The following is a 26,119-nucleotide window of genomic DNA, read 5'->3' on the forward strand; positions in this document are numbered from 1 at the left end:
ATGGCTGTGCTCGAACTTCAGAGTGAGGTAAGCTTGAAAGTAACTTTTCATTTTGTGTGTAAGATTTTGGAGGGTTATTTTAACCTAGTGATTTTTAAGTTCATCATGCATTTTCCTTAAACCGAGTAACTAACCACGTGATGTATTTCAATGAAAAGGGTGTGCTTGTTAATACGGGTTTGTAAAATGTTGCTTTCCAGCTTTAGTATTAATTCATAGGAATGCCGTGCGTTTACTTTTTAAACATTGACTACAGAAAGCTGTGCGGGAAGTCTGTCCTGAGAATACTTCTGGATCACCTCCACCCCTCATGCTGTTCCTGTGCCTTTCTTTAAAATATTTGCATGTGAACTGGGTTTGTCAACGAGCTCCCACCATACAACTTTAAAATATAACAGGGCTTCCTAATAATCCTCGACTGAAGTAGTGCACCATTTGAAGACAAACAACAGGAATTCTGCAGATGCTGGAAATTCAAGCAACACTCACCAAAGTTGCTGGTGAACGCAGCAGGCCAGGCAGCATCTCTAGGAAGAGGTGCAGTCGACGTTTCAGGCCGAGACCCTTCGTCAGGACTAACTGAAAGAAGGACTCTTCCTTCAGTTAGTCCTGACGAAGGGTCTCGGCCTGAAACGTCGACTGTACCTCTTCCTACAGATGCTGCCTGGCCTGCTGCATTCACCAGCAACTTTGGTGTGTGTTGCCACCATTTGAAGAGATGGCAGGTTCTGAGATTCCTTCCCGGATCTTTTGCTCTGACCTTGTCCTTTCAAATCTATCATTTTTTTGCCGGCATTTGATGTCGTGCTTTAATATTTTGTTTCCTGACTCTGGGCCACTCCTTCTCTGACGACAATTTACGAAGTTTTACTATCTTCAGTACTCTTATGAAAGAAGTGGTGGTTGAATTAACTTCCGACCACCCAGTTGTTTTGAAGAATGCAGATTCTCTTCCGCGGTCTGTACTTGCAGGTTTGTAGGGCTCTCCGTTTAAACTCTGTTGGCTTTTTACTGGTTGTTGCATGTACTTTCACTCTCCATTTAAACAAAATTGTTGGATTATTGGGAATAGTTTACGGCAGTTCTTCTCCAAGCTTTAAACTTTATTTTTATTACAAGGATGGAAATTAGCTTTAATGGTGCAAAATGTCCCAATAAACTTCCGGAAGTGATACGAAGAAAAAAAATTAAGATCAACGGAGATAATAAGCACAGTAGAGGTTTTTTGTTGTAACAGTAGGGCAGAAAGCGGACCTGGTGCAACTGAGAAAGATGTACCTCACATTTCGCTGGCATGAACTTGCCCAATGGTGTATTTTTCCACAGAGCGTTTTACTGTGGGTAATTACGAAAGAAGTGCGGTGTAGAAGTGAAAATGTGTCTGATTGTGAAAATCATCACAGTTCCCTTTTGCACTGCAAAAATGACCTCCCATATATATATATATTTTCTTTGCTGATTCACAGAGGGTGTGATTGGGTTACCTGCTGCGCCTCACCCTGACAATCTACCATGTTGGAATGTCTTTCGTAAAGAGACAGAAGATATCCGAGCAGCCCAGACTGTGAGACTATATCTCACCCCGCTATAGCAATCCATGTCACTTATGACGATATCACATATATAATGAAGGAGCTTAAGACTTCTGCACAGTACTCTGGGAATTTTATGTATTGCATTGTACTGTGGCTGCGAATAAAAACAAGATTCAGTGATGATGAACTTGGTCATGATATGGGATGTTTTCTGGGGGTGGGAAGGGAGCAAGTCAACTTTGGGGAGAGGGGAGTGTGGTAAACCATGTATATAGGTTGTAACTGGGTTACCTGTCTGGACACGGCCCTCTGCTGACTGCTCCTGTGGCTCCTCCCACAGATCCCTGAATAAAGGCCATTGAGTCACTGCTCCTCCCACAGTCCAGGACAGACATACAACATGGACGTGGATCCATTTTACTGTTAATAAAATTGATGCACTATCAATTACTCCAAAAGACTGGAAGTAGAGTAAATACTGAAAGGCTTTTATTAATAATGGATCCACGTCCATGCTGTATGTCTGTCCTGGACTGTGGGAGGAGCAGTGACTCAATGGCCTTTATTCAGGGGTCTGTGGGAGGAGCCACAGGGGCAGTCAGCAGAGGGACGTGTCCAGGCATGTCCAGACAGGTAACCCAGTTACAACCTATATATGTGGTTTACCACAGGGAGGGAGCAAGAAGCACCGGAGAGATATTCTGTAATGATCAATAAACCAATTGTTTGGACTCAACTAACCCTGCCTGGTGACTCCAGGATGAGTGTGTTTGCACCCACGACACTCCCCCTGCCCTTGACACTCCTTCTCTGCCACTGTCCCTCACCCCTCCCGCAGGGATCTGCCCCCGCCATTCCCGACATCCTTTCGTTCCATCAGACATACAAACTCGCTCTCCGCTCCACATTGACAAATACAGTAGGTTTTCCCCGCCATCCGAAGGTAGAGCCTTCCTATGAAACGGTTCGTAAGCCGGAATGTCATAAACTGAAGAAGCAATTACCATTTATTTATATGGGAGAAATTTGTGAGCGTTCGCAGACCCAAAAATAACCTACCAAATCATGCCAAATAACACATAGAACCTAAAGTAACAGTAACATATAGTAAAAGCAGGAATGATATGATAAATACACAGCCTATATAAAGTAGAATGACTTTTCAACAATCATTGCCACACTGTTCTCCGTAGCGAAAATCTTACGCAAGCGCCGTTGGCAGAAACACGGCGCAAGCGCTTTCGGCAGAAACACTCTCTCCAGTAACCTTTAAGCTATGAAGCTGCCAAATCATACCAAATAACACATAAAAATACACAGCCTATATAAAGTAGAAATAATGTGTGTACAGTGTAGCATCACTTACCGGAATCGGGAAGACAGCGCCGAGCACACTGATGATGGTGTGTTAGGCTGAGTCATCGGAAGTTGGGGTGGTGCAGTGGTCCCCAACCTCCGGGCAGTAAACCAATACCGATCTGCGAAGCATGCAGGGGTGCAGCAGTAGCCAGGACGCACCCAGCACATCTTTAAGAAAAAGGCCGAAACAAACAAGCTAATTAATTACGTGCCGGGCGGCACCTTATTAATTAACTTGTTTATTTCAGGTTTTTTTCTTAAAGATGTGTTGGGTGCTTCCCGGCTACTGCTGCATTCTCCGCAGCCCAGGGGTTGGGGTGGTGGGACACTGGGGTGTCATCTCATCGTCGTCTGTTTCCATCAGGGCAGGCAGGTCATTTTCTTCTATCTCTGCCTGTCTCAATGTCGAAGGTCGAGGTTCGTCGTCTGCTGTGGTTGATGTGGAAGGCTTGAAAAACGACAGTATGCTTGACTGCTTAGCCTCGCGCATTTTTCTATCATAGAGTTCTTTGTAAGCACTCAAACCATCCTGCAAATATGCCCTAAAGCTACGTACCCTTTCAAAATTAAAGTCGTACTTTTCTGCAATCATTGCAGGGAAAGTCTCACGCAGTTGCTTCACATTCAGTTCCTGGACGACTTCACTTTTGGTCCGTTTGCTACTGCATTCGGTTTCGATTGTTATCCTTTCCTCTTCCAATTGCATCAGCTCTTCATCTATCAGTTCTTGGTCATGGGATGCCAAAATCTCTTCAACATCTTCTTCGTCAACTTCCAGAAGCCAAACTCACTTTGTCCTTGCTTCGTTCACCACGATCGAAACGCTTAATTATGTCTAGTTTTACACTAAGTGTAACACCCTTACGAGCTCTTTTAGGCTTTTCCAATACCTTAGAACTCATCTTGCTAATGGCTGCTCACAGGCACGTGTTTAAGCAATGCCGGCTAGAATGCAGTTCGGAATCCGGGGGAGGAGCTTGGCTGCTCGGGACGCGCGCTGCTTTGTTTGTAACAGTGAAAACACCTTCTGTTAGTGAAAACAGGTAACTAATGTAGGTTTTTCGTAACAGGTTTCATAAAGCGAACATTCTAAAAGCGGGGGTCACCTGTACTGTACTATGCAAACGTCTTCGGCACTTCAGCTGTGTGTGTGTGTGTGTGTGTGTGTGTGTGTGTGTGTGTGTGTGTGTGTGTGTATATCTACAGAATGAAAATGGTCAATATACCATTGTTTGCTTGGACTCAGTTCTTAACATTATAATTGAAATAAGTTTATGAATAAAATTATATTGAGAAAATACAATTGTCACAAGCATTTATTTCTACTTGTGTTATCAGGCTAATAAATTCATTGTGCCTTTAAATGAAAACATTTTTCGAAGTTATGCATTGGCTTAAAAAATGATTATAGGATGACCAGCCAAGTATTACCGATGTGTGGATTTGATATTAAAGTGCCTATCTTCATGAGGAAAAAATCTTCTTGTTTGACTTTCAAAGAGGGCAGTTTTAGCTCCCAATCATTTCAGAGATGAATGTAGAATTCGTTGTTTGCTGAAGGAGAATCTTCTCTTTCGGGTATAATTATCCCAAGTGACTAGTACCCTTTTAAGTATATCACCCATTAACGTTGAAGGTCACAGGATGCACAGAGCCAAATATTGTAGTGAGCACCATCAGAATTTCTGGAACTCTTTGCTTTAATTTAACTAGAATAACCTGTTTTTGTTATCTTTCAGGGTGAGTTCACCGCCAAGCTTCAGGAGGCTGGTGACAAGTTAGTTGTCGTTGATTTCTTCGCGACTTGGTGTCAACCTTGTAAAATGATTAAACCAACATTTGCTGTGAGTACTGGCAGATGAGAATTTGTGACTCATGGTGTAATGTTGCTGAATGACAAAAGCTGCCTTTGAACCCACAGACATTACCAATATGCTGCAATCTTGTGATAACTGTGCAGTACCCTTGGCACTCTGTGAATTGAAAGGAACTCAGCTAATTGTTGTTTAACGGCCCATTTGTACCAAATATTTGATCCTTGTGCATTTAGTTTATATCTTAGATGTCTCCTTTTAATCTTTTTAAATCAGGAACTGTTCCTCATTATTGTAGCAACAAGATTCTATCACCATAATGATTGCTGTATTAACTGGTTGATAGGGTGGTCTGACTTCGATTTTTGCTTGTTTATGAGCTAGAAGTTGTCAGAAATGCCAGTATTTATTGTCCATCTTTAATTGCCCCTGAACTAAAATTAGCAATCTTTTAGTTGGGGGTCCTCTTGGAAAGTGCAATCATAGTATGCTTGAGTTTCTCATACAAATGGAAGGGGCAATAGTTTGATCTAAAACCAGTGTATTATGCCTAAACAAGGGAAGCTACAATGGGATAGGGGGGAGTTGGATAGGGTAGAGTGGGAACACAGGCTATACGCTGGGATGGTTGAGGAACTGTGGAAGACTTTCAAAGAGATTTTTTTCACAATGCTCAACAAAAGTATATTCCAGCGAAAAGCAAGGACAGTAAGGGTGGGGAGAACCAGATTTGGATAACTAAGGAAATAGAGGAAGGCACCAAACGAAAAGCTCGTGTGTACAAAATCGCCAAGAGTAGTAGGAAACTGGAAGATTGGGAAAGCTTTAAAAAGCAACAAAAAACTACTAAGCGAGTGATCCAGAAACAAGGTAGATTATGAAAATAAACTAGCACAAAATATAAAAATCAATAGTAAAAGTTTTTATAATTATATAAAGCAGAAAAGGGTGGCCAAAGTGAATGTAGATCCCTTGGAAGATGAGAAGGGGGAATCGATATTGTGTAATGAGGAAATGGCTGAGGCATTGAATGACTATTTTGTGTCAGTTTTCACGGTGGAGGATATGTCTAACATGCTGAAGGGAGATGACATAGACGCAATGACACGCGAGGACCTCACTACAATAACTATCACTAAAGAGGTAGTGCTGAACAATATTGTGGGCCTGAAGATAGACAAATCCCCTGGTTCTGATGGAATGCCTCCCAGGGTATTGAAAGAAATGACAGAGATTATAGTTGAGGCTTTGGTGATAACTTACCAAATTTCTCTAGACCTTAGGCAGGTCCCGACAGATTGGAAGAAGGTGAATGTCACGCCACTGTTCAAAAAAGGATGTAGACAGAAGACAGGGAACAATAGACCAGTTAGTTGTGTAGATGGGAAAATGCTTGAAACTATCATTAAAGAAGAAATAGTGAGGCATCTAGAAAGAAGTGGATCCATCAGGTAGACGCAGCATGGATTCAGCAAAGGCAGGTCCTGTTTGACAAACTTACCGGAGTTCTTTGAGAATATAGCAAGTGCAGTGGATAGGGGGGAATGGATGAACGATATTTACTTGGACTTCCAGAACACGCTCGATAAACTGCTGCATAAAAGACTTATCCATAAGATAAGGATGCATAGAGTTAAGGGTAAATAGCATGGATAGAGAATTGGTTAGCCAATAGAAAGTAGAGAATTGGTCATATCTCTGGTTGGCAATCAGTGGTGAGTGATGTGCCTCAGGGTTAGAACTGAGCCCACAACTATAGTGTATCTAAGTTTGCTGATGACACTGAACTGAGTGGAAAAGCAAATTGTGCAGAGGATATGGAGAGTCTGCAAAGATATATAGATAGGTTAAGTGAGTAGGCGACGGTCTGGCAGATGGAGTACAATGTTGGTAAATGCGAGGTCATCCACTTTGGAAGGAAAAGTGGAAGATCAGATTATTATTTAAATAGTAAAAGATTTCAGTATGCTACTTTGCAGAGGGACTTGGGAGCGCTTGTGCATGAATCACAAAAGGTTGGTTTGCAGGTGCAGCAGGCTATCAAGAAGGCAAATGGAATGTTGGCCTTCGTTGCTAGAGGGATTGAATTTAAGAGCAGGGAGTTTATGCTGCAACTGTACAGGGTACTGGGGAGGCCACAAGATATCATGGCTTTGGAGGCAGTGCAGAAGAAGTTCACCAGATTGATTCCAGAGATGAGGGGGTTAGACTATGAAGAGAGATTGAGTCGCCTGGGACTGGTTTTTCTGGAATTCAGAAGGATGAGTGGAGATCTTATAGAAACAGATAAAATTATGAAAGGAATAGATAAGATAGAGGCAGGAAAGTTGTTTTCACTGGTAGGTGAGACTAGAACTAGGGGACATAACCTCAAGATTTGGGGGAGAAAATTTAGGATGGAGAAGATGAGGATCTGCTTTGCCAGAAGTGTGGTGAATCTGTGGAATTCTCTGCCCAATGAAGCAGTAAAGGCTACCTCAGTAAATGTATATAAGACAAGGCTGGACAGGTTTTTACATAGTAGGGGAAATAAGGGTTACTGGGAAAAGGCACGTAAGTGGAGATGAGTCCATGGTCAGATCAGCCGTTATCTTATTGAATGGTGGAGCAGGAGGCTCAATGGGCCAGATGACCTACTCCTGCTCTTATTTCTTCTGTTATCTTCTTGCGTTCTTAATTACTTGAACTGAAATGTCCCAGGTGCTATGTTATGATTCAGTTTCCTGTCTCTTAACCAATGGTCCAGGAATCCTGGCTGCTGGTTCAGTAATTTCAGTACATTAACAACATCTGTGACTTTAGATACTGTAAATTCTGTTGTCATGGTCAATCAGGTTATAACTAAATCGGAGCAGGAATAGGCCCTTTGACCCCTCAAGCCTGTCTCACCATTCCATATAGTCGTGGCTAATTTGACAAGGGCCACCTCTCCTCTGTTGTGCCAGTACTCCAGTGCCCGCAAATCCAAAACTTTGACAAATGTATCTACTTGCAATCTAAATCCCTCCCTATTTTACTATCCACCACTTTTAAACTCCAGAGAATACAGATCTGTACACATCTGCAGGTGTTGGCAACACTGTTCATGGGGGAAATAGCATTAAGCTGGAAAGTGTGCAAGAAGATTTATGAGAATATTGCCTGGACTTGAGGATCTGAGCTGTAGAGAGAGGATGGGCCAGGGTTTTATTCATTTAGCAGAGGAGACTGAGCGGCAACCTTTTACCTAACTGATGGGCGTAGGTAGGGTTTCCTTTCTAGAGAAAGGGATCAAGAACATGAGGGCATAGTTTAAGGAGAGAGGGAAAAGATTTAAAAGGGACCCATGGGGAAAATTCTTAAGACAGAGAGAGGTGAGTATATGGAAGGACCAGCCAGAGGAGATTATTGTTCTTGCTGAGATTCCTTGCCTGCTCACCTTTCCCCACATCCCAGACGTACAATCTGGTAGGTTAGTTGTCCACTGTAAATTATCCTTGATGGAAATGTAAATGGGAGATTGGTTGAAATGTGGGCAGCATCAAAATGGGATTAACGTTATAGATAATTGGTGTGGGCCGAAAGGTATGTTTCTATGGCGTTTGACATGACAACACAAATTGCTTTTGAAACATGGTCAGGCAGCATCTGTGAAGGGAAATACATGATATTTTCTCTTGAGGCTCTTGATCTGGACTAGCACGAGGCTATACAGCTGGTAGAAACGTGAAGGGAAAGGGTGGAGCAGGAGCTGGAGGTGATAAGCAGATAAGGGAGAGGGGAGAGTGGTAGTGATGTCAGAAGATGGGCAGTGATAGGTGGAAGTGGAAAGGGCTCACAAAGGTGGAATCTGACGGAGTGGTGGAGCATGGGATAAAGATGGGGGGTGGAGGGGGGGTCACCCAGTGGGATGAGTGTACAAATGTTGGGCAGATGGAGATGCTGGGGGCTGGGAAAGTGAGGTAATGGAGACCAAGAGGAGGGAGAAAAGACAAAAGATGGGGGCAGGACAGAAGGGAATCTGGGAATTTGATATGCAAAGCATCACATTCACAACTGTCCAGGCAGAAAATGAAGGCTTGACTCTATGAGTAATGGTTAACGTAACTTAAGCAGATAGTTTTCCTAATGTTTTTTTCCCATGGTATGATGGGACCTTGTACTGAGTGATCAGCTGGTCCACCTTAGAAGACTGAGCAACACACACGAAATGCTGGAGGAACTCAGCAGACCAGGCAGCATCAATGGATAAAAGTACAGTCAATGTTTCAGGCTGAAACCCTTTGGCAGGACTGAAGAAAAAAGCTGAGGAGTAGATTTGAAGAGTGGGGGGGAGGGGAGAGAGAAACACCAGGTGAAAACTGAAACTTGGAGGGGGAGGGATGAAGCAAAGAGCTAGAAAGTTGATTGGTGAAAGTAACAGAAGGCCATGGAAGAAAGAAGAAAGGGTGGGGGAAAGAAGAGAGGGATGAGATGGGCGGGGAATAGGAAGTGAAATTAAAATGGGTGGCCATTGAGAGATCACGCTTCTACTGGTGGACGGAGCATAGATGACATTTTCCATTCATGGCCTCCTCCAATGTCGGTATAAAGCCACACCTAGACTGGAGGAACAACACCTTATATTCCATTTGGGTAGCCTCCAACCTGATGGCATGAACATCGATTTCTCAAACTTCCAGTAATGTCTCCATGAACCCCCCTCCCTCACCATTTCCCACCCCCTTGTCCCTCTCTCATGTTATCTCCTTGCCCGCCCTTCGCATCCCTCTGGTGCTCGTACCCCCTCCTCCTTTCATCTTTCTTCCATGGCCTTCTGACTCTTTCACAATCAACTTCCTAACTGTTGGTTTCATCCCTCCCCCTCCAAGTTTCAGCTCTCATCTGTTGTTTCTCTCTCCCTTCCCTCCCCCCTCCAATCTTTCAAATCTACTCCTCGGCTTTTCTTCCCCAGTCCTGCCAAAGGGTTGCAGTCTAAAACATGGACTCTGCTGCCTGGCCTGCTGAGTTCCTCCAGCATTTTGTGTGTGTTGCTCGTATTTCCAGCACCTGCAGATTTTCTCTTGTTTGTCACTGTGGGGTGTGAATTGCTGGTGCTGGTGTACCCCTTGGGCAAATAAAATCAGTTTGGCCTGTGTGTGATTTGACCTACCAATGTCTCATCTGTTAAGTGTCAGTGTCAACCCCCAAAGGGTGTAAGTCAACCGTAACTAGTGATTGAAAGAAAACCACTATCGGTATTGCTTTTCATAGAATTTAGATTTCAAACAGTATTTCAGAACTGTAATTATTAAAGTAATTGATGTTAGTTTAAATGAGGGTGTTTCTGGAGACAAATATTTCTTATAAAAGGAATACATTTACTTTTCTTTCCAGGAATTTTCTGAAAAATATACAGATATGATTTTCTGTTCAATCGATGTGGATGAAGTTGAAGTAAGTTGGAGAATCTCTGCAAACTCTTGACTTTATTTGGATATGCATCACAAATATTAAAAACGGGAGACAAATTACTGCAGCTCCAATTCCTGGAGGTCAACGTAGAGTGAAATTCTGGAAGTATCAAACTCTGGGGGTCACCACACTTAGGGTGGGCCCTGTTTATTGAAAGGATGTAAGGGCTTTGGGGAAGTGTGATGTTCAGAAAGGGTTGAACTGGCTGGTGCCCTTCAGAGTCAGTATCAGGTTTAATATCACTGTCATATAACCAAAACACTTCCATAAAGGGCTTCTAGACTGTTCAGGCTGACTGGAAGTGCACTGAGAGCGGTAAGCGTAAAGGAGGGGGGCTTGCTGTTCTGGTTAACAACGGATGGTGCAATCCTGGTCATATTACGATCAAAGAACGTGTTTGTAGCCCGGATATTGAACTTTTTGCTGTTGGACTCCGGCCATATTATTTGCCAAGGGAAATCTCACATACAATTGTGGTTGTTGTGTACATCCCTCCCTCTGCCAACCCGACGTTGGTGTGTAACATCATTTACACCGTTGGGCACAGGAGTACGTTCAGCCAGAGACTCATTCCACCGGGATGCAGCACTGAGCGTCATGGGAAGACATTCCTACCTGTGGCCATCAAACTTTGCAGCTCCTCCCTGGGCACCCTGGGCCAGTGGGCTGGTCCTGGACTTGTTTCCATCTGGCATGGTTTACATATCATTATTTGATTGTTTGTGGTTTTGTACTGCTATATTTGTACTCTGTTCTTGGTTGGTGCAACTGTAACGAAACCCAATTTCCCTCGGGATCAATAAAGTATGTCTATCTATCTACCTATCTATCTATATGGTGTGAAAATTGTGTTTTGATGCAGCAGTACAGTATAATACATAATTTTAAAAATCCTAAATTATAAAAAGAAATATATACAGTGGATCCCCATTAATTGGGTCATTAGTTAATCAGGGCAGCTGTTTACTTGGGGTAACTCTTGAAGAACAAAAACTAATTGCAATAATGTTCAGGATTACCTTTGTAACACTTTGCCACTTAATCGGGACAGGAGACCATTGCCAAAAACTTTTTAACTGCATCAGTCACATCCATTTGTGTGGTCATTAGACACAATACTGTGATTAGAGTGATCAGTTTTTAAATAGTACACACACAAAATGACGGATGAACTCAGCAGGCCAGGCAGTATCTATGGGAAAAGAGTACAATCAACATTTCAGGCCGAGACCCTTCATCAGGACCATGGGGAAAAAAGATGAGGAGTCAGAGTAAGAAAGTGAGGGGAGGGAAGGATGAACCACGAGGTGATAGGTGACACTGGGGTGGGGGGGGGAACAGATGAGGTAAAGAGCTAGGAAGTTGATTGGTGGAAAAAGATGCAGGGCTGGTGAAGGTGGAATCTGATGGGAGATGACAAATGTCCATAGAAGAAAGAAAAGGGGGATGGGGTACCAGAGGGAGGTGATAAGGTAAGAGCTGGGAATGGAGAATTACCGGAAGTTTGAGAAGTCGATATTCATGCCATCAGGTTGAAATATAAGGTGTTGCTCCTCCAACCTGAGTGTGGCCTCATCACAACAGTAGAGGATGTCAGTCCTGATGAATGGTCTTGGCCCAAAACGTTGACTGTACTCTTTTTCCATAGATACTGCCTGACCTGCTGAGTCCCACCAATATTTTTGTATGTTACCTGGATTTCCAGCATTGCTTGAGGTTTTGAATAGTGTCAGTTGCATGTGTTAATTTTTTTTTTTAAAAAGCAGTGATTTATTTCACTGCTGGTGGGGAAATAAGCATTAAGACAATTCCAAACTGTTTTGCTCACTGCAGTTTCAAGCATTCAGGCTTGGAAATGTGAGAAATAGTTGGGAAGTGAAAAGGAAATGATTTTGCTACTTCAGGTTAGGAATTGTGAAGCATTGATGGTGTCCACAGTCAGCCAAGAAAGGGAGGAGGGGAGGACTCCAAGTCAGACTGAATCACTGGGGTATGAAACTTCCTCTACCAGCATCTTGATAAAATGAATAGTCTCCAGAGAACAAGAATGAGAACCTATGGCCAAGATTGCAGTGTTGAGGGAAATGAGGAAATGCTGCACTCTGTGTTTCATGGAGACCTGGCTCACGCCAGACACACTGGTAAGATCCAAGGGCTTTTCGATGCACTGAATGGACTGGACTGCTGATTTAGAGAAGACAAAAGTTGGGGGGTGTGTGTTTCATGATAAACTCTTTGTGCTATTCAGACGCACCTGTCTTGTCGCACTCTTGCTGTCCTGACGTGGAACATCTAGTGATTAAATGCCAACCATTCTATTTACCAGTAGAGTTCTCCAAGATCCTAAAATGGAATGTACATATCGCCAAAGGCAGATGTTAAGCAGACACTCGAGATACTGAGTACCACTGTCAGCAAACAAGAAGCAGCCTATCCCAATGCCTTTCAAATCATTCTTGGGGACTTCAACAGGCTTGTTTGAAGAAATCTCTGCTGAGGACCAGATCAGAGGCATTCAGATCTGGTCACCCAGTTAAATACAAGAGATTGAAGTATGATCTCCAGAAAGCCATTTCACATGTGAAATGGCAATTCCAGACCAAACCTAAATCTTTGGGGGACGTTCAACAGCTGTGGCAGGGCCTGAATGCTATCACCTCCTACAAAGTGTAACCAAGCGACATGTGTGACAACAAGTTTTCACTCCCAGATGAGCTCAATGCCTTTTCTGCTCACTTTGACCGACAAAACATGAAGTCACCTTCACCAACTCCCACAGCCCCCCGCTGACCCTGTAATTTCAGTTTCTGAGGCTGACGTGAGAGGGTCCTTCAGCAGAGTGAACGTATGAAATGCATTCAGCCCAGACATTGTAGCTGGCTGGGTACTAGAAATCTGTGCTGATCAACTGGCTGGAGTGTTCTATGATATATTTACCATCTTGCTTTGGCAGTTCGAGGTGCCCACCCGCTTCAAACAAGCTTCAGTTATACACTGGTGCCTAAGAAGAATGTGTTAACCTGATTCAATGGCCGTCATCCAGAAGCACTTGCTCTACATCAGCTGTGAGGAGTGCTCTGAGAAGTTGGTGATGAGGCGTATCAACTCCTGCCTGAGAAGTGATTTGGATCCAATCCAATTTGCCTTGAAGCACAACAGGTCAACAGCAGATTTCATTTGACTGGCTCATCACTTAATCCTGGAAAATCTGGGCAGCAATGATGCATATATCAGGATGTTCTTTATCAACTACAGTTCACTATTTAAAGCTATCATCTCCTCATAACTAACCAATGAGCTTCAAGACCTTGATCTCAATATCTCCTTGTGCAATTAAGTCCTTGAATTCCTCATTTGCAGACCTGAGTCAGTTTGGATTGGCAAAAACGCCTCCTCCACAATCTCCATCTGCCCACAAAGCTGTAGGTTTAGCCCCCTGCTCTATTCACTTTACACTTATAACTGTGAGGCTAAACACAGATCGAATGCTGTATTTAAGTTTGCTGATGACACCACTATCATTGGACAAAACACAGATGGTGACGAATCAGCATATAGGAGGGCAATTGAAAATCTCGCTGATTGGTGCCACAACAAAGCATGGCAGCACCTCTACTTTCTTAGAAGTTTGGAAAGATTCGACATGTCATCTAAAAGTGTGACAAACTTCTAAAGATGTGTGGTGGAGAGTATATTGACTGGCTGCATAACAGTCTGGTATGGAAACACTAAGGTTCTCGAATGGAAAAAGAACTACAAAAAGTAGTTGATATGGCCAAGTCCATCACAGATAACACCCTCCCCACCATTGAGTACATCTACATGGAGCACTGTTGCATTATCAAAGACTCCACCATCCAGGTCATGCTCTTTTTTCACTGCTGCCACCAGGAAGAAGTTACAGGGGCCTCAGGACCCACACCACCAGGTTCAGGAACAGTTATTACACCTTAGCCATCGAGCTCTTGAACCCAAGGGGATAATTTCACTCAACTTCACCTGCCCCATCACTGAACTGTTCTCTCAAACTTTGGACTCACTTTCAAGGACCCTTTGTTTCCTGTGTTTGATATTTATTGCTTATATATTTATCATCATTATTTTTTTCCTTTCTTTTTGTATTTGCACTGTTTATTGTATTCAATACATTGTTTGTTTTCCCACCTTGTTGGATGCAGTCTTTCATTGATTCTATCGTTATCCTTGCCTGCGAGAAAATAAACCTCATGGTTGTATTTACTAATATATACGGACTTCCATAACAACTATGTAACATTGAAGATAATTCAAAGTTCAATGAAAATGAGTATTTTGAGGATGTAATTGTTGAAAGCATTGTATGAAGGCAACCCATTATCTTCACTAGGTGTCTATGTTGATTTTGTTCAGAAGAACACAGCATTGTGCACTGAATAAATTCTTCCGTAGATAACTATTAAAGTAAAAGTAAATTTATTAGTGTTGACGCGTAGCCAAGTGGTTAACGCATTTGTCTAGTGATCTGAAGGTCACTAGTTTGAGCCTTGGCTGAGGCAGCTTGTGTCTCCTTGAGCAAGGCACTTAATTACACATTGCTCTGCGACGACACCGGTGCCAAGCTGTATGGGTCCTAATGCCCTTCCCTTGGACAACATTGGTGTCGTGGAGAGGGGAGACTTGCAGCATGGGCAACTGCTGGTCTTCCATACAACCTTGCCCAGGCCTACACCCTGGAAACCTTCCAAGGCGCAAATCCATGGTCTCATGAGACTAGTGGATGCCCATATAAATTTATTATCTATGAAACTATCTACAACACTGAGCTTCTTTTTCTTGTGGGCATACTCTATAAATCCATAATAGAATAACTGTAACAGAATTGATGAAAGATAACACCAGCTAAGGTGTTCAACCAATGTGCAAAAGGTAACTGTGCTAATATCATAAGAAAGAAAATATAATAAATAAATATCAAGAACGTGAGATGAAATGTCTTTGAAAGTGTGTCCATAGCTTGTGAGAGCACGTGAAGTTAAATGAAGTTGTCCCCTTTGGTTCAAGAGCTCAATGGTGAGACGACTTCTTTTCACATTATATGTCAGTGTTTGGATGAAGGAACTGATGGCTTTGTGGCCAGGTTTGTTGACAATATAAAGATCGGTGCAGAACGACTCAGACAGATTGGCAGAATGGGCAGTGAAGTAGCAGATGAAATGAAGAGCAGGGAAGACCATTCCGTAATCTGATAGTGGAGGGGAAGAACCTTTTGCTAAAAGGCTGAATGTGTGTCTTCTGGTTCCCTCAGTTGTTTGGCATTGAGGAGACCTGAATTTCAAAGATTCTTTGAGGAAATAACAAGCAGGATAGACAAAAGTGGACATTGTTTATTTGAATTTGCAGAAGGCCTTTGAGAAAGTCCCACAGTGAGGCTGCCTAACAATATAAGAGGCCATAATACTACAGGAAAGATTCTACCATGGCAGAAGGCAAAGAGTCAGAATAAAGGGGCCTCTTCTGGTTGGCTGCTGGTGACTAGTGGTGCTCCACAGGGGTTTCTATTGGGATCCCTTCACATTATATACCACTAATTTGGATGACGGAATTGATGGCTTTGTAGCCAGGTTTGTGGACTATGCAAAGGTAGGTGGAAGATTGGTAGTGAAAGGAAGCAGGGTAACTGCAAAAGGACTGAGACAGATTAGGAGAATGGGCAAAGAAGTGGCAGATGGAATACGGTGTCAGGAAGTGTACGGTCATGCACTTTGGTAGAAGGGATCAAAGTGTAGACTATTTTCTGAATAGAGACAAAATTCAGAAATCAGAGCTGCAAAGGGACTTGGGAGTCCTCTGGCAGGACTCCCTAAAGATTAACTTGCAGGTTGAGTCTGTGGTGAGGAAGGCCAATGCGATGTTAGCTTTCATTTCACGAGGACTAGGATATAAAAGCAAGGATCTAATGTTGAGACTTCATAAAGTACCGGTGAGACCTCGCTTGGAGTATTGTGAACAGTTTTGGGCCTCTTATCTAAGAAAGGATGTGCTGGTGTTGGAGAGGGTCCAGAGGATGTTCACAAGAAAGATGCCAGGAATGAAATGGTTATCACATGGGAGTGTTGATGGCACTGAGCCTGTACTTGCTGGAGTTTAGAAGAATGTTGAAGAATCTAATCCAAACCTATTGAATACTGAAAGGCCTAGATTGGATATTGAGGATATTTCCTATGAGAGGAGAGGTGTCTAGACAGCACAGACTCAGAATAGAGTGACATCCATATAGATCAGGCATAAGGAATTTTTTACATTGCCACAGACAGCTGTGCAGGCCAAGTCTTCGGGGAAATTGGAGGCCCTTTACCTTTCCCACCCAACTAGCTACCCCCAACACCTTCTAGCTAATCCTCCCTCCCTTTCCCCCTCCCTTTTTATTCGAGTATCTTCCCCATTCTTTTCCAGTCCCGAAGAAGGGTCTTGGCCCAAAATGTCGACTCTTTATTCATTTTCCTGAATGCTTCAGATCCAGGTTTTGTGGTTCGTCCATGGCTTTTGTCTTGGGTATGTCTAGTACAGTACTGTGCAAAAGCCTTGGGCACATTAAAGTAGCTAGAATGCCCAAAACATTTGCACAGTACTGTAGTAATTTCAAGTATTGCACTGTACTGCTACCACAAATTAAATCACGGCATGTGTGAATGATCATAAACCTGGTTTTGATATGGGTCTCTACTGTGGATTGAGAGTAGGCAGGGGTCAGGGAGAGAGAAATCAGGTTGGGGAAAAGGGGAAGGGAGCAGAAAGCACCAGAGACACATTCTGTAATGATCAATAAACCAATTGTTGGAATTAAATTACCTTGCCTATTGTCTCAGGTCTGGGTGTGTCTTCTATCTGTCCCACACACCACCTGTGGTGCTCCACCCTCACCATTCCCAACACTTTGCTCCCACCAGATTTACAAACTCGTTCCCCGCTCCACGTTGTCAAATACAGTACTGTGACAGGATCCTGAATTATGCCTTATGAACTGTGCTTTTAAAGAGAGAGAGCTAGCTGTACAGCACAAACACCTTGTTATTAAGAGAGAGAGAGGTGAAGACTGCTCACGATCTATTTGGAATTTCTGCAAGGACACTGCCAGCTTCTGAGTTCCTACAGGGAGAGAATGGAGGAGCTACTTGATGGACAGCTGGTGTTCAGCGTGCTGAGATAAATACCAGGTCAGCTGGTTGTTAGACACACACATGGTTTTGGACACTGGATGGGCTTTGATGTGCCCACAGAAAGGCAGGTTTTTGGAGGATTGATCAGGAGAATCGATCAGTGGTGCTCGCAGTGTGAAAAGGGTGTGACCGGTGGGAAGTTATTAGTGTGTCCAACCCTCGCCTGGGTTGAGAACTCCACCACAGAAAACGGTCCCCTTGTTGTGGTCATATTCGGTGACTTCTAAAGGATTTCGGAGGACAACGGGAAGATCGACAGCATCAGCTCACTCAAACAACCACAACACCTCTCTCTCTCCATCACTACTCAACTCAATACCACGAACTGAACTGACTTTACCTATCATCATAAGACTGTATCCATTTACCCCTAGGCTTAAAGAAGCTTGGTATTCATATTTCCGCACATATATATAATCATTGCTAACCTGTTTGATTTATCTGATCTTATATTACTGTATTGCATAATTACTAATAAGTAACATTAGTTAACAGCAATACCAGACTCCAAGGTGTCTTCCATTTATGCTGGGTCTTTAACCCATCACGGGGTACGTGACAGTACTGTGCAAAAATCTTAGTGTTAGGGAAATTAGTTTGCTATGGAATTTCAATTCAGGTTTGTCACTAATAAATTGGACATGGACTTCAAAGTGACTAGACTAGAGAATACCTTTAATCATGAATAAAGGAAGAATGACTCGCTAACAATGCAATCGTTAGTCTTCCAAAGAACAGTGGCGTATCTAAGGTATAGCAGGTGTGGCACGTGCCCTGGGCGCCACTTGAAGGGGGGCGCCACTGAGCAGTTTCTATTAAAGTCAGACAAGCTATCCTCGGATAGTGAAAAAAGAATTTTCTTCAGTTGTATGATCTGACTTTGATTATCATGGGTGAGAAGCACTAGGACGGCCTTATTTCAGAGCATTGTGTAAGAAGGCCATGAAACGTTTCTTCTCAAAGAAGGAAAGTGGAGCTGAAGGATGGAAGAGACGAAAGTTGGAGGTGGAGGAAGCCAAGAAGTCGAGCAGGTTCTTCGTGCCCTTCTTTGAAAAGCCCGGAACAAGTAGTTCAACACATTCCATGGAGTCGCCTGCACCTGCTACAAGTTTGTTAGAATCCGGAGGTGGATCAACTACAAATGGGTCACAAGCCGAGAAGGAAGTCAAGTCAGATAAGTACTGTCATACCAGAAGTGATTGAACAGCATGACACTGGACTTCTGAAGTTCGACCAGGATATTGGAAGAGCAATTCTGCCTGACGCATTGAGAACAGGAAATCATAAAGCTGGGTTCAACGTATTTCCAGAACAGTGAAGGGCCTTTCCTACCAACAAATAACAAAACTTGGTTCAAGAGGAAAATGGGAAATGGTCGTGGTGAGGAAGTGACTCGCTCATGGCTGGTCTATTCCCCTTCTAAACGTCTGCATTTTGTGTCTGTTGTCTTCTCTATTCCCGGTCAGACCATCAATCCTCACTGGAGCAGGAAGGTGGATTCAACCAATGGAAAGCACCTGAAAGGATTAGTGTTCATGAAAACGCCAAGAATCATTGAGAATGCTTCACACAGTGGAAAGAAATGGAAAGAAGTTTAGCTGGAAACAGAGGAGTTATTGACGTGGTATTTCAGTCACGGATTGAGAAGGAAAAGCAGAAGTGGTGTGATATCTTGACGAGAATCCTTCACTGCATAAAATTCCTTGCGACTCAGAACCTGGCTTTGCGACACAGGGAGACACTTCAGCTAGGCGATGACTCCAATGTGGGAAATTTCCTTGGCTTACTGAAACTATTGGCCATCTTTGACCCTGTCATAAAAGAGCACTTCACTCATTTGGAAAGTCATCCTGGATCCACGTCTTATCTTTCACCGGGTGTCCAGAATGAATTCATCCACATGATGGCATCCACTGTTCGCCAGAGTTTACCGAGAAGCATTCTTAAAGCCAAGTACTATGGTCTCATATTCGACTCGACTCCTGATCAGGCACACCGTGAGCAAATGTCAGAAGTAGTGAGGTATGTGGAAGTTAATTTTGAGAGGAAAACAGTCCATGTTAGAGTGTCCTTCCTTGGTTTTATCCAGATAAGCCAGAAGGATGCTGAGAGCTTGGTTGAAGATATCTTGAAAACGGCTAGAGAAGGATGAAATGGAGCTACCAGATTGTCGGTCACAGTCCCATGACAACGCTGCTGTGATGGCTGGACACAGAAGTGGTGTTCATCAAAGAATAAAGTGAGAAAAACAACCTGGCAGTGTTTGTGAATTGCAACAATCACTCACTCAAATTGGTGGGTGTACATGCAGCCAAGCAGGATACTATGATGGTCACGTTTTTTGGAACCATTGAAGCTCTCTACGTGTTTTTCCCTCATTCAACACAGCACTGGGAAAAACTCAAAAACGCCGTGCCTGTGATTGTTAAGTTGGAATCCAAAACCAGGTGGAGTGTAAGGACAGAAGCAGTGAAGCCCATCAACAAGTACCTTGAGGAGATACTTCAAGTTCTCCAGGACAAGATAAACAATGAAAACGAGACCAGTGAAACAAGAAGTGACGCAAGGCAGCTGTACAACCGCATGTTGAGTTAAGATTTTCTGATTTTGCTAGGATTTTGGAACAAGGTGCTCATTCGCATTGACCGTATTCAAAAAAGGCTGCAGGATCCTAGCATGAACTTCCATGATGCTGCCCTGGATTTGAAAGCCCTCCGAGATCATTCTTATGATGAAAGAGAAGCGTTGGTCAGTGAGTCACTCAAAGAAGGAGTTGGTCTCTGTCAAGAATGGAATATTGAAGTTGAAGGACGTCAGAGACGAAAGAAACGAATGGCTGATGAGAATTTGAGAGACGCTGGGTTAACAGCTAAGGAGGAAATGGAAAGAGTCATGAAGGGAACACTCGACCGTTTTCACAGAGAAATGGATGAAAGGTTCGCTTATTTGCACAACACTGACGCCAGGTTTGGGCTCCTTCTCGATGTCGAGGGACTGTGTTACGGTGCCGACAGCAATGGCCTAAAGAGGTGCGAAAAACTGGGCGAATTGTACAGCTCTGATCTTGATGGACAGCAGCTATATGAAGAACTTTTGGATTGCAGAATGTTGCTATCAATACTGGTCAACATCAAAATATCAAGACCTGAAGAGCTTCTTGAATTTATTGTTCAGTATGGAGATGAGAGCGTCTTCCCCAATCTTCGCATTGTTATTCAGATAATGCTAACCATCGCAGTTTCCATCGCCAGCTGTGAGAGGTTAGAGGTCATTCAGCAAGTTAAAACTAATACTTTCGTATTTGAGAGCCTCCATGGGTCAAGGCAGACTCTGTGATCTTGCCCTGCTGAGTGTAGAAAGAGAAGAAACTGAAAAAACTGACTTTGATCACATCATAGACCAATTTGCATCAGTGAAAGCAAGGAAGGTGCAGTTATAATTTTCATGTAGTGCCATAACTTATTAATTAAAAGATTAACGAGCTTGACTTGTATTTTTGAGCTGATATTATAGTAAAGTTATCTAAAAGATGGGTGTCAGATGTTTGGACAGGGGTGCGATTTCAGTGCTTGCCATAGGCTCTATTTTCCGTAGATACGCCCCCGCCAGAGAACAACAGTCGCAGCCTTTTTTATAGTCATAGTCACAGTCATACTTTATTAATCCCGGGGGAAATTGGTTTTCGTTACAGTTGTTCCATAAATAATAACTAGTAATAGAACCATAAATAGTTAAATAGTGATATGTAAATTATGCCAGTAAATTGTGAAATAAGTCCAGGACCAGCCTATTGGCTCAGGATGTCTGACCCTCCGAGGGAGGAGTTGTAAAGTTTGATGGCCACAGGCAGGAATGACTTCCTATGACGCTCTGTGTTGCATCTCGGTGGAATGAGTCTCTGGTTGAATGTACTCCTGTGTCCACCCAGTACACTATGTAGTGGATGGGAGACATTGACCAAGATGGCATGCAACTTAGACAGCATCCTCTTTTCAGACACCACCGTGAGAGAGTCCAGTTCCATCCCCACAACATCTCTGGCCTTATGAATGAGTTTGTTGATTCTGTTGGTGTCAGCCACCCTCAGCCTGCTGCCCCAGCACACAACAGCAAACATGATAGCACTGGCCACCACAGACTCGTAGAACATCCTCAGCATCGTCCGGCAGATGTTAAAGGACCTCAGTCTCCTCAGGAAATAGAGACGGCTCTGGCCCTTCTTGTAGACAGCCTCTGTGTTCTTTGACCAGTCCAGTTTATTGTCAATTCGTATCCCCAGGTATTTGTAATCCCCCACCATGTCCACACTGACCGATTGGATGGAAACAGGGGTCACCGGTACCTCAGCTCTCCTCAGGTCTACCACCAGCTCCTTAGTCTTTTTCACATTAAGCTGCAGATAATTCTGCTCACACCATGTGACAAAGTTTCCTACCATAGCCCTGTACTCAGTCTCATCTCCCTTGCTGATGCATCCAACTATGGTAGAGTCATCTGAAAACTTCTGAAGATGACAAGACTCTGTGCAGTAGTTGAAGTCCGAGGTGTAAATGGTGAAGAGAAAGGGAGACAAGACAGTCCCCTGTGGAGCCCCAGTGCTGTTGATCACTCTGTCGGACACACAATGTTGCAAGCACACGTACTGTGGTCTGCCAGTCAGGTAATCAAGAATCCATGATACCAGGGAAGCATCCACCTGCATCGCTGTCAGCTTCTCCCCCAACACAGCAGGGCAGATGGTGTTGAACGCACTGGAGAAGTAAAAAAACATGACCCTCACAGTGCTCACTGGCTTGTCCAGGTGGGCGTAGACACGGTCCAGCAGGAAGACGATGGCATCCTCAACTCCTAGTCGGGGCTGGTAGGCGAACTGGAGGGGATCTAAGTGTGGCCTGACCATAGGCCGGAGCAGCTCCAGAACAAGTCTGTCCAGGGTCTTCAAGATGTGGGAGGTCAATGCCACCGGTCTGTAGTCATTGAGACCGCTGGGGCACGGCGTCTTCGGCACAGGGACGAGGCAGGACGTCTTCCACAGTACAGGAACCCTCTGGAGCCTCGGGCTCAGGTTGAATACATGGCGAAGTACTCCACATAGCTGAGGGGCACAGGCTTTGAGCATCCTGGTACTGACACCATCCGGTCCTTCAGCCTTGCTTGGGTTGAGACATTTCAACTGTCTTCTCACCTGTAGAGCTGTGAAACCCACCGTGATGGTTTTGTGGTGGATTTATACATGTGCACATGCGTACACACACATACTCAGATGTTAATTACATGTCAGAGTTTAAAAAGTCAATCCTGTGTGTATTATTAATTCCCACGAAAATGCCGGAGACCATCTCTTTTCTGCGCACGACACACAGATGCGTTGTCAGAACAGCCTTGAAATTAAGATAGATTACTGCAAGCATGCAGAATGATGAGTCTTTATTTATGATAAAGGTTCATTAAATTCTTTGATCCAGTAGGTCATTAAGTACAAAAGTATAATTTGTTTTATATGTTAGTAACAGACAGGTGACAAAAAACCATACATACCCTGTAATTATCAACAACTTGACAGCCCACAGGGTCCTCCCTACAATTTATGATCATCATTGTCTCCATCTTGTTTATGCTGCTGTATTATGCACTAAGATCACAATAGGCATATTGCTAATTAAAGGAAAGTGCAGGGTGTTAACAACTCAGATATTTTAACCATCTATTCAGAATTTTCTTCCACAAGTAAGTCACGTAGCCTCACAGTGTACAGCAGTAGGCTAGAGGGCAGTATCACAATACTCTGTTGCTCCAGGCATTAGGCAAGACAGACAATATAGTCTTACAAAGGTATTCACCCAACCCAGTTGGCCAAAATCCTCCACACTTAGGCACCCTATATATTCCTAAGATATTTGCACAGTACTGCATGTTCTTGAAGGCGCACTTTCATTGTCTTGATGAAGTCAGTGACAACTCATTCAGATTCAAAGATGAGTCACCGAATATTATCCCATCCACTCATTCAAAGCAGTCCTGTAAGTATTCCTTCACCTCCCTTGACCATACCTTCTTGGTGCTGTGGTCTTTCATCTCTGCCTATCCACTGGGAGCAGAAGTACACGAATGTTCTTTATCGATATTTATCATTCAACCAACATTTCTAAATCAGATTACTTGCTCATTTCCATGTTGTTTTGTGAGAGCTTGCTATGTGCATTCTGGCTGCTGTTCCCCATGTTACATCTTAATGGTTTTAAGAAAATGACCAAATGTAGCAAAGGGAAGGGGGATAGATAGGTTCTCAACTTTGTATTTTTCACTATAGACTGTATTGAAACAGGGACAGTCTTCTAAAAGGAATTAGAATGTTTATTGAATGAAATTACAGGCAACCAGGAACTGTGTGATGTTAAATTAGGTCAGGTCACTAGCTAAATATTGATAGGCAAAATGTCTTGTTTCTGTGCTGTTTCCTATAATTCTACCAATGTCTTTCTTTTAGGATGTAGCTCAGTCTAAAGACATAACACCTTTGCCAACATTCATCGTTTTTAAGTGTGGAAAAGAGGTATGATGCAATTTTAGTACTTACAGCATATTTTCCAAATCACTCTCCTTTCACGTAAAGATATTGGGTGAATTCACATTGGTGTGGATTGGGACAATTCTGTGTGGGCATTGGCAGTGTTATTGATCAGACTTTCAAACCTCTGGCTGGAAATTTACCAAACAAGAGGAATTCTGCAGATGCTGGAAATTCAAGCAACACACTTTATCAAAGTTGCTAGTGAACGCAGCAGGCCAGGCAGCGTCTCTAGGAAGAGGTACAGTCGACGTTTCAGGCCGAGACCCTTCATCAGGACTAACTGAAGGAAGAGTTCGTAAGAGATTTGAAAGTGGGAGGGGGAGAGGGAGAACCAAAATGATAGGAGAAGACAGGAGGGGGAGGGATGGAAACACACTTTATCAAAGTTGCCCCCTCGTACCCCATCCGTTATTTATTTTTATACACACATTCTTTCTCTCACTCTCCTTTTTCTCCCTCTATCCCTCTGACTATACCCCTTGCCCATCCTCTGGGATTCCCCCCCGCTTTTCCTTCTCCCCAGACCTCCTGTCCCATGATCCTCTCATATCCCCTTTGCCAATCACCTGTCCAGCTCTTGGCTCCATCCCTCCCGCTCCTGTCTTCTCCTAACATTTTGGATCTCCCCCTCCCCCTCCCACTTTCAAATCTCTTACTAACTCTTCCTTCAGTTAGTCCTGACGAAGGGTCTCGGCCTGAAACGTCGACTGTACCTCCTCCTAGAGATGCTGCCTGGCCTGCTGCGTTCACCAGCAACTTTAATAAAGTGTATTGCTGGAAATTCACCTTTAGCTTTTTACACAGAATGTCCAAGCCTGGATATGCCGTGCATTGACTTAAGACAGAGTGAGGATATAATTGATTAACTGATCAGATTAAGAAATATTTGAACTTGTGGTTCTGTGGATGGTATAGCTGCATATAACTGGAAATAATGGTACTGAAGAGACAGAGATACTATAAAACCACGTGTAATAATAAAAAAGGAAATGAGTTGGTTGATTAAAAATATCAGAATTGTCACAAATATAAAAGTTACAACATCTATAAAACTGAAAATAAAAAGTTCAGCAATTATTCAAAATATTGGACAACTTTTTATCAAGCTAACTGAAAATGTAATAGTCAATAACTGCAATCTGCACGACAAATTTAATTTTCAAATTTTCAGCACTAACATCATAAGGGGAATGTTAAAGATGACAACACACATTGGAAAAAGTGGGAGGTGACTTTCCAGAAGGAATGGTGTCTGATCAGCAGTCCATGATGTGCATAATTCTCTTGATTTTTGGAATTGGTAGTACAACTTTAAACTGGTGGAGAAACTGAGGAGACAGTAAATACTGACCACATTATTAAAATAATGCTAAATGGGTCTATAACTGTCAAAAGCACTTCAATGAAAATTTCTCTAGAAACTAAAAATAACGTACAACAAAACTATGGTTTGTGGCAATGTTGGTTTGGTGTGCAAATCTACCCTGCCCTTGACCTGGCATTCTCTGGAATAGCCCTGCCACCAAGAGGTTGAACCGATACAGGGATTCTAGGTGTGGTACGCTTGGGAGGACATCGTATGGGAAAAATCACAAGAGGGAACCACGCTGAGGACGTCAGTATTGAAAGAGGAATGGTGGGTGCAAAAGTCACAATGGAATGTTTGAGAAGACACTATCTTCAAAGATGATGGTCCTTGGATCGTAGGCTGTGGCCCACATTGAGTTGTGTGATGTATTCTCTTTGAAGTGCCACACAAGACAAATGTAACAGTTTTCTCCCGTTAGTACCATGGTCTCATTTAACCTGTTGATTAATCAGTGTTGTATTTCCAGGTAAAAAGGATAATAGGATCGAGCGTGACTGCCCTGGAGTCTACAATAAAGGAAGCCAGAGAGATGTAACATGGGGCACATGTTCAGTGCCAATGCCCTATGCAATGAGTTTGTACATCCTCCCCATGGAATATGTGGGTTTTCTCCGGCTACTGCAGTTCAAAGGTGTAATGCTTAGTAGGTTAATAATTCCAGTGATCCTTTGCTGACGCCCTGTTCCTTCAGCAACTGTCCCTTTTATGAAAGGTATTGGAGCAAAATGGAAGAAATTAATTGACATTGATGTGTTCCAGAATGTAAAATAATAAAAAAGGTGCTCCATGATGGCATTTCCTAGGTATTGTGAACAATGATATTGAATATTGTATAATTAAAT

General features: G+C 43.2%; 1 protein-coding gene across 1 annotated transcript; it reads left to right on the top strand.

Moving 5' to 3' along the window:
• On the top strand, positions 1-26,119 carry LOC134347343 (uncharacterized). Its single transcript, XM_063049737.1, has 5 exons — positions 1-27; positions 4,634-4,738; positions 10,064-10,123; positions 23,825-23,890; positions 25,744-26,119. The coding sequence occupies exons 1-5, from the start codon at positions 1-3 to the stop codon at positions 25,810-25,812; spliced, it is 327 nt and encodes a 108-aa protein (XP_062905807.1). The 3' UTR covers positions 25,813-26,119.

This window comes from Mobula hypostoma, chromosome 5, assembly GCF_963921235.1.
Source record: "Mobula hypostoma chromosome 5, sMobHyp1.1, whole genome shotgun sequence".
NCBI classification, from domain to species: Eukaryota; Metazoa; Chordata; class Chondrichthyes; order Myliobatiformes; family Myliobatidae; genus Mobula; species Mobula hypostoma.

What these genes read in the sequence shown, in the direction of transcription:
- LOC134347343 (XM_063049737.1), top strand. Translation starts at nt 1, where the DNA reads ATGGCTGTGCTCGAACTTCAGAGTGAG. An exon ending in TGCTCGAACTTCAGAGTGAG is followed by an intron (nt 28 to 4,633) that starts GTAAGCTTGAAA and finishes GTTATCTTTCAG; the next exon opens with GGTGAGTTCACCGCCAAGCT. An exon ending in TTTTTAAGTGTGGAAAAGAG is followed by an intron (nt 23,891 to 25,743) that starts GTATGATGCAAT and finishes TTGTATTTCCAG; the next exon opens with GTAAAAAGGATAATAGGATC.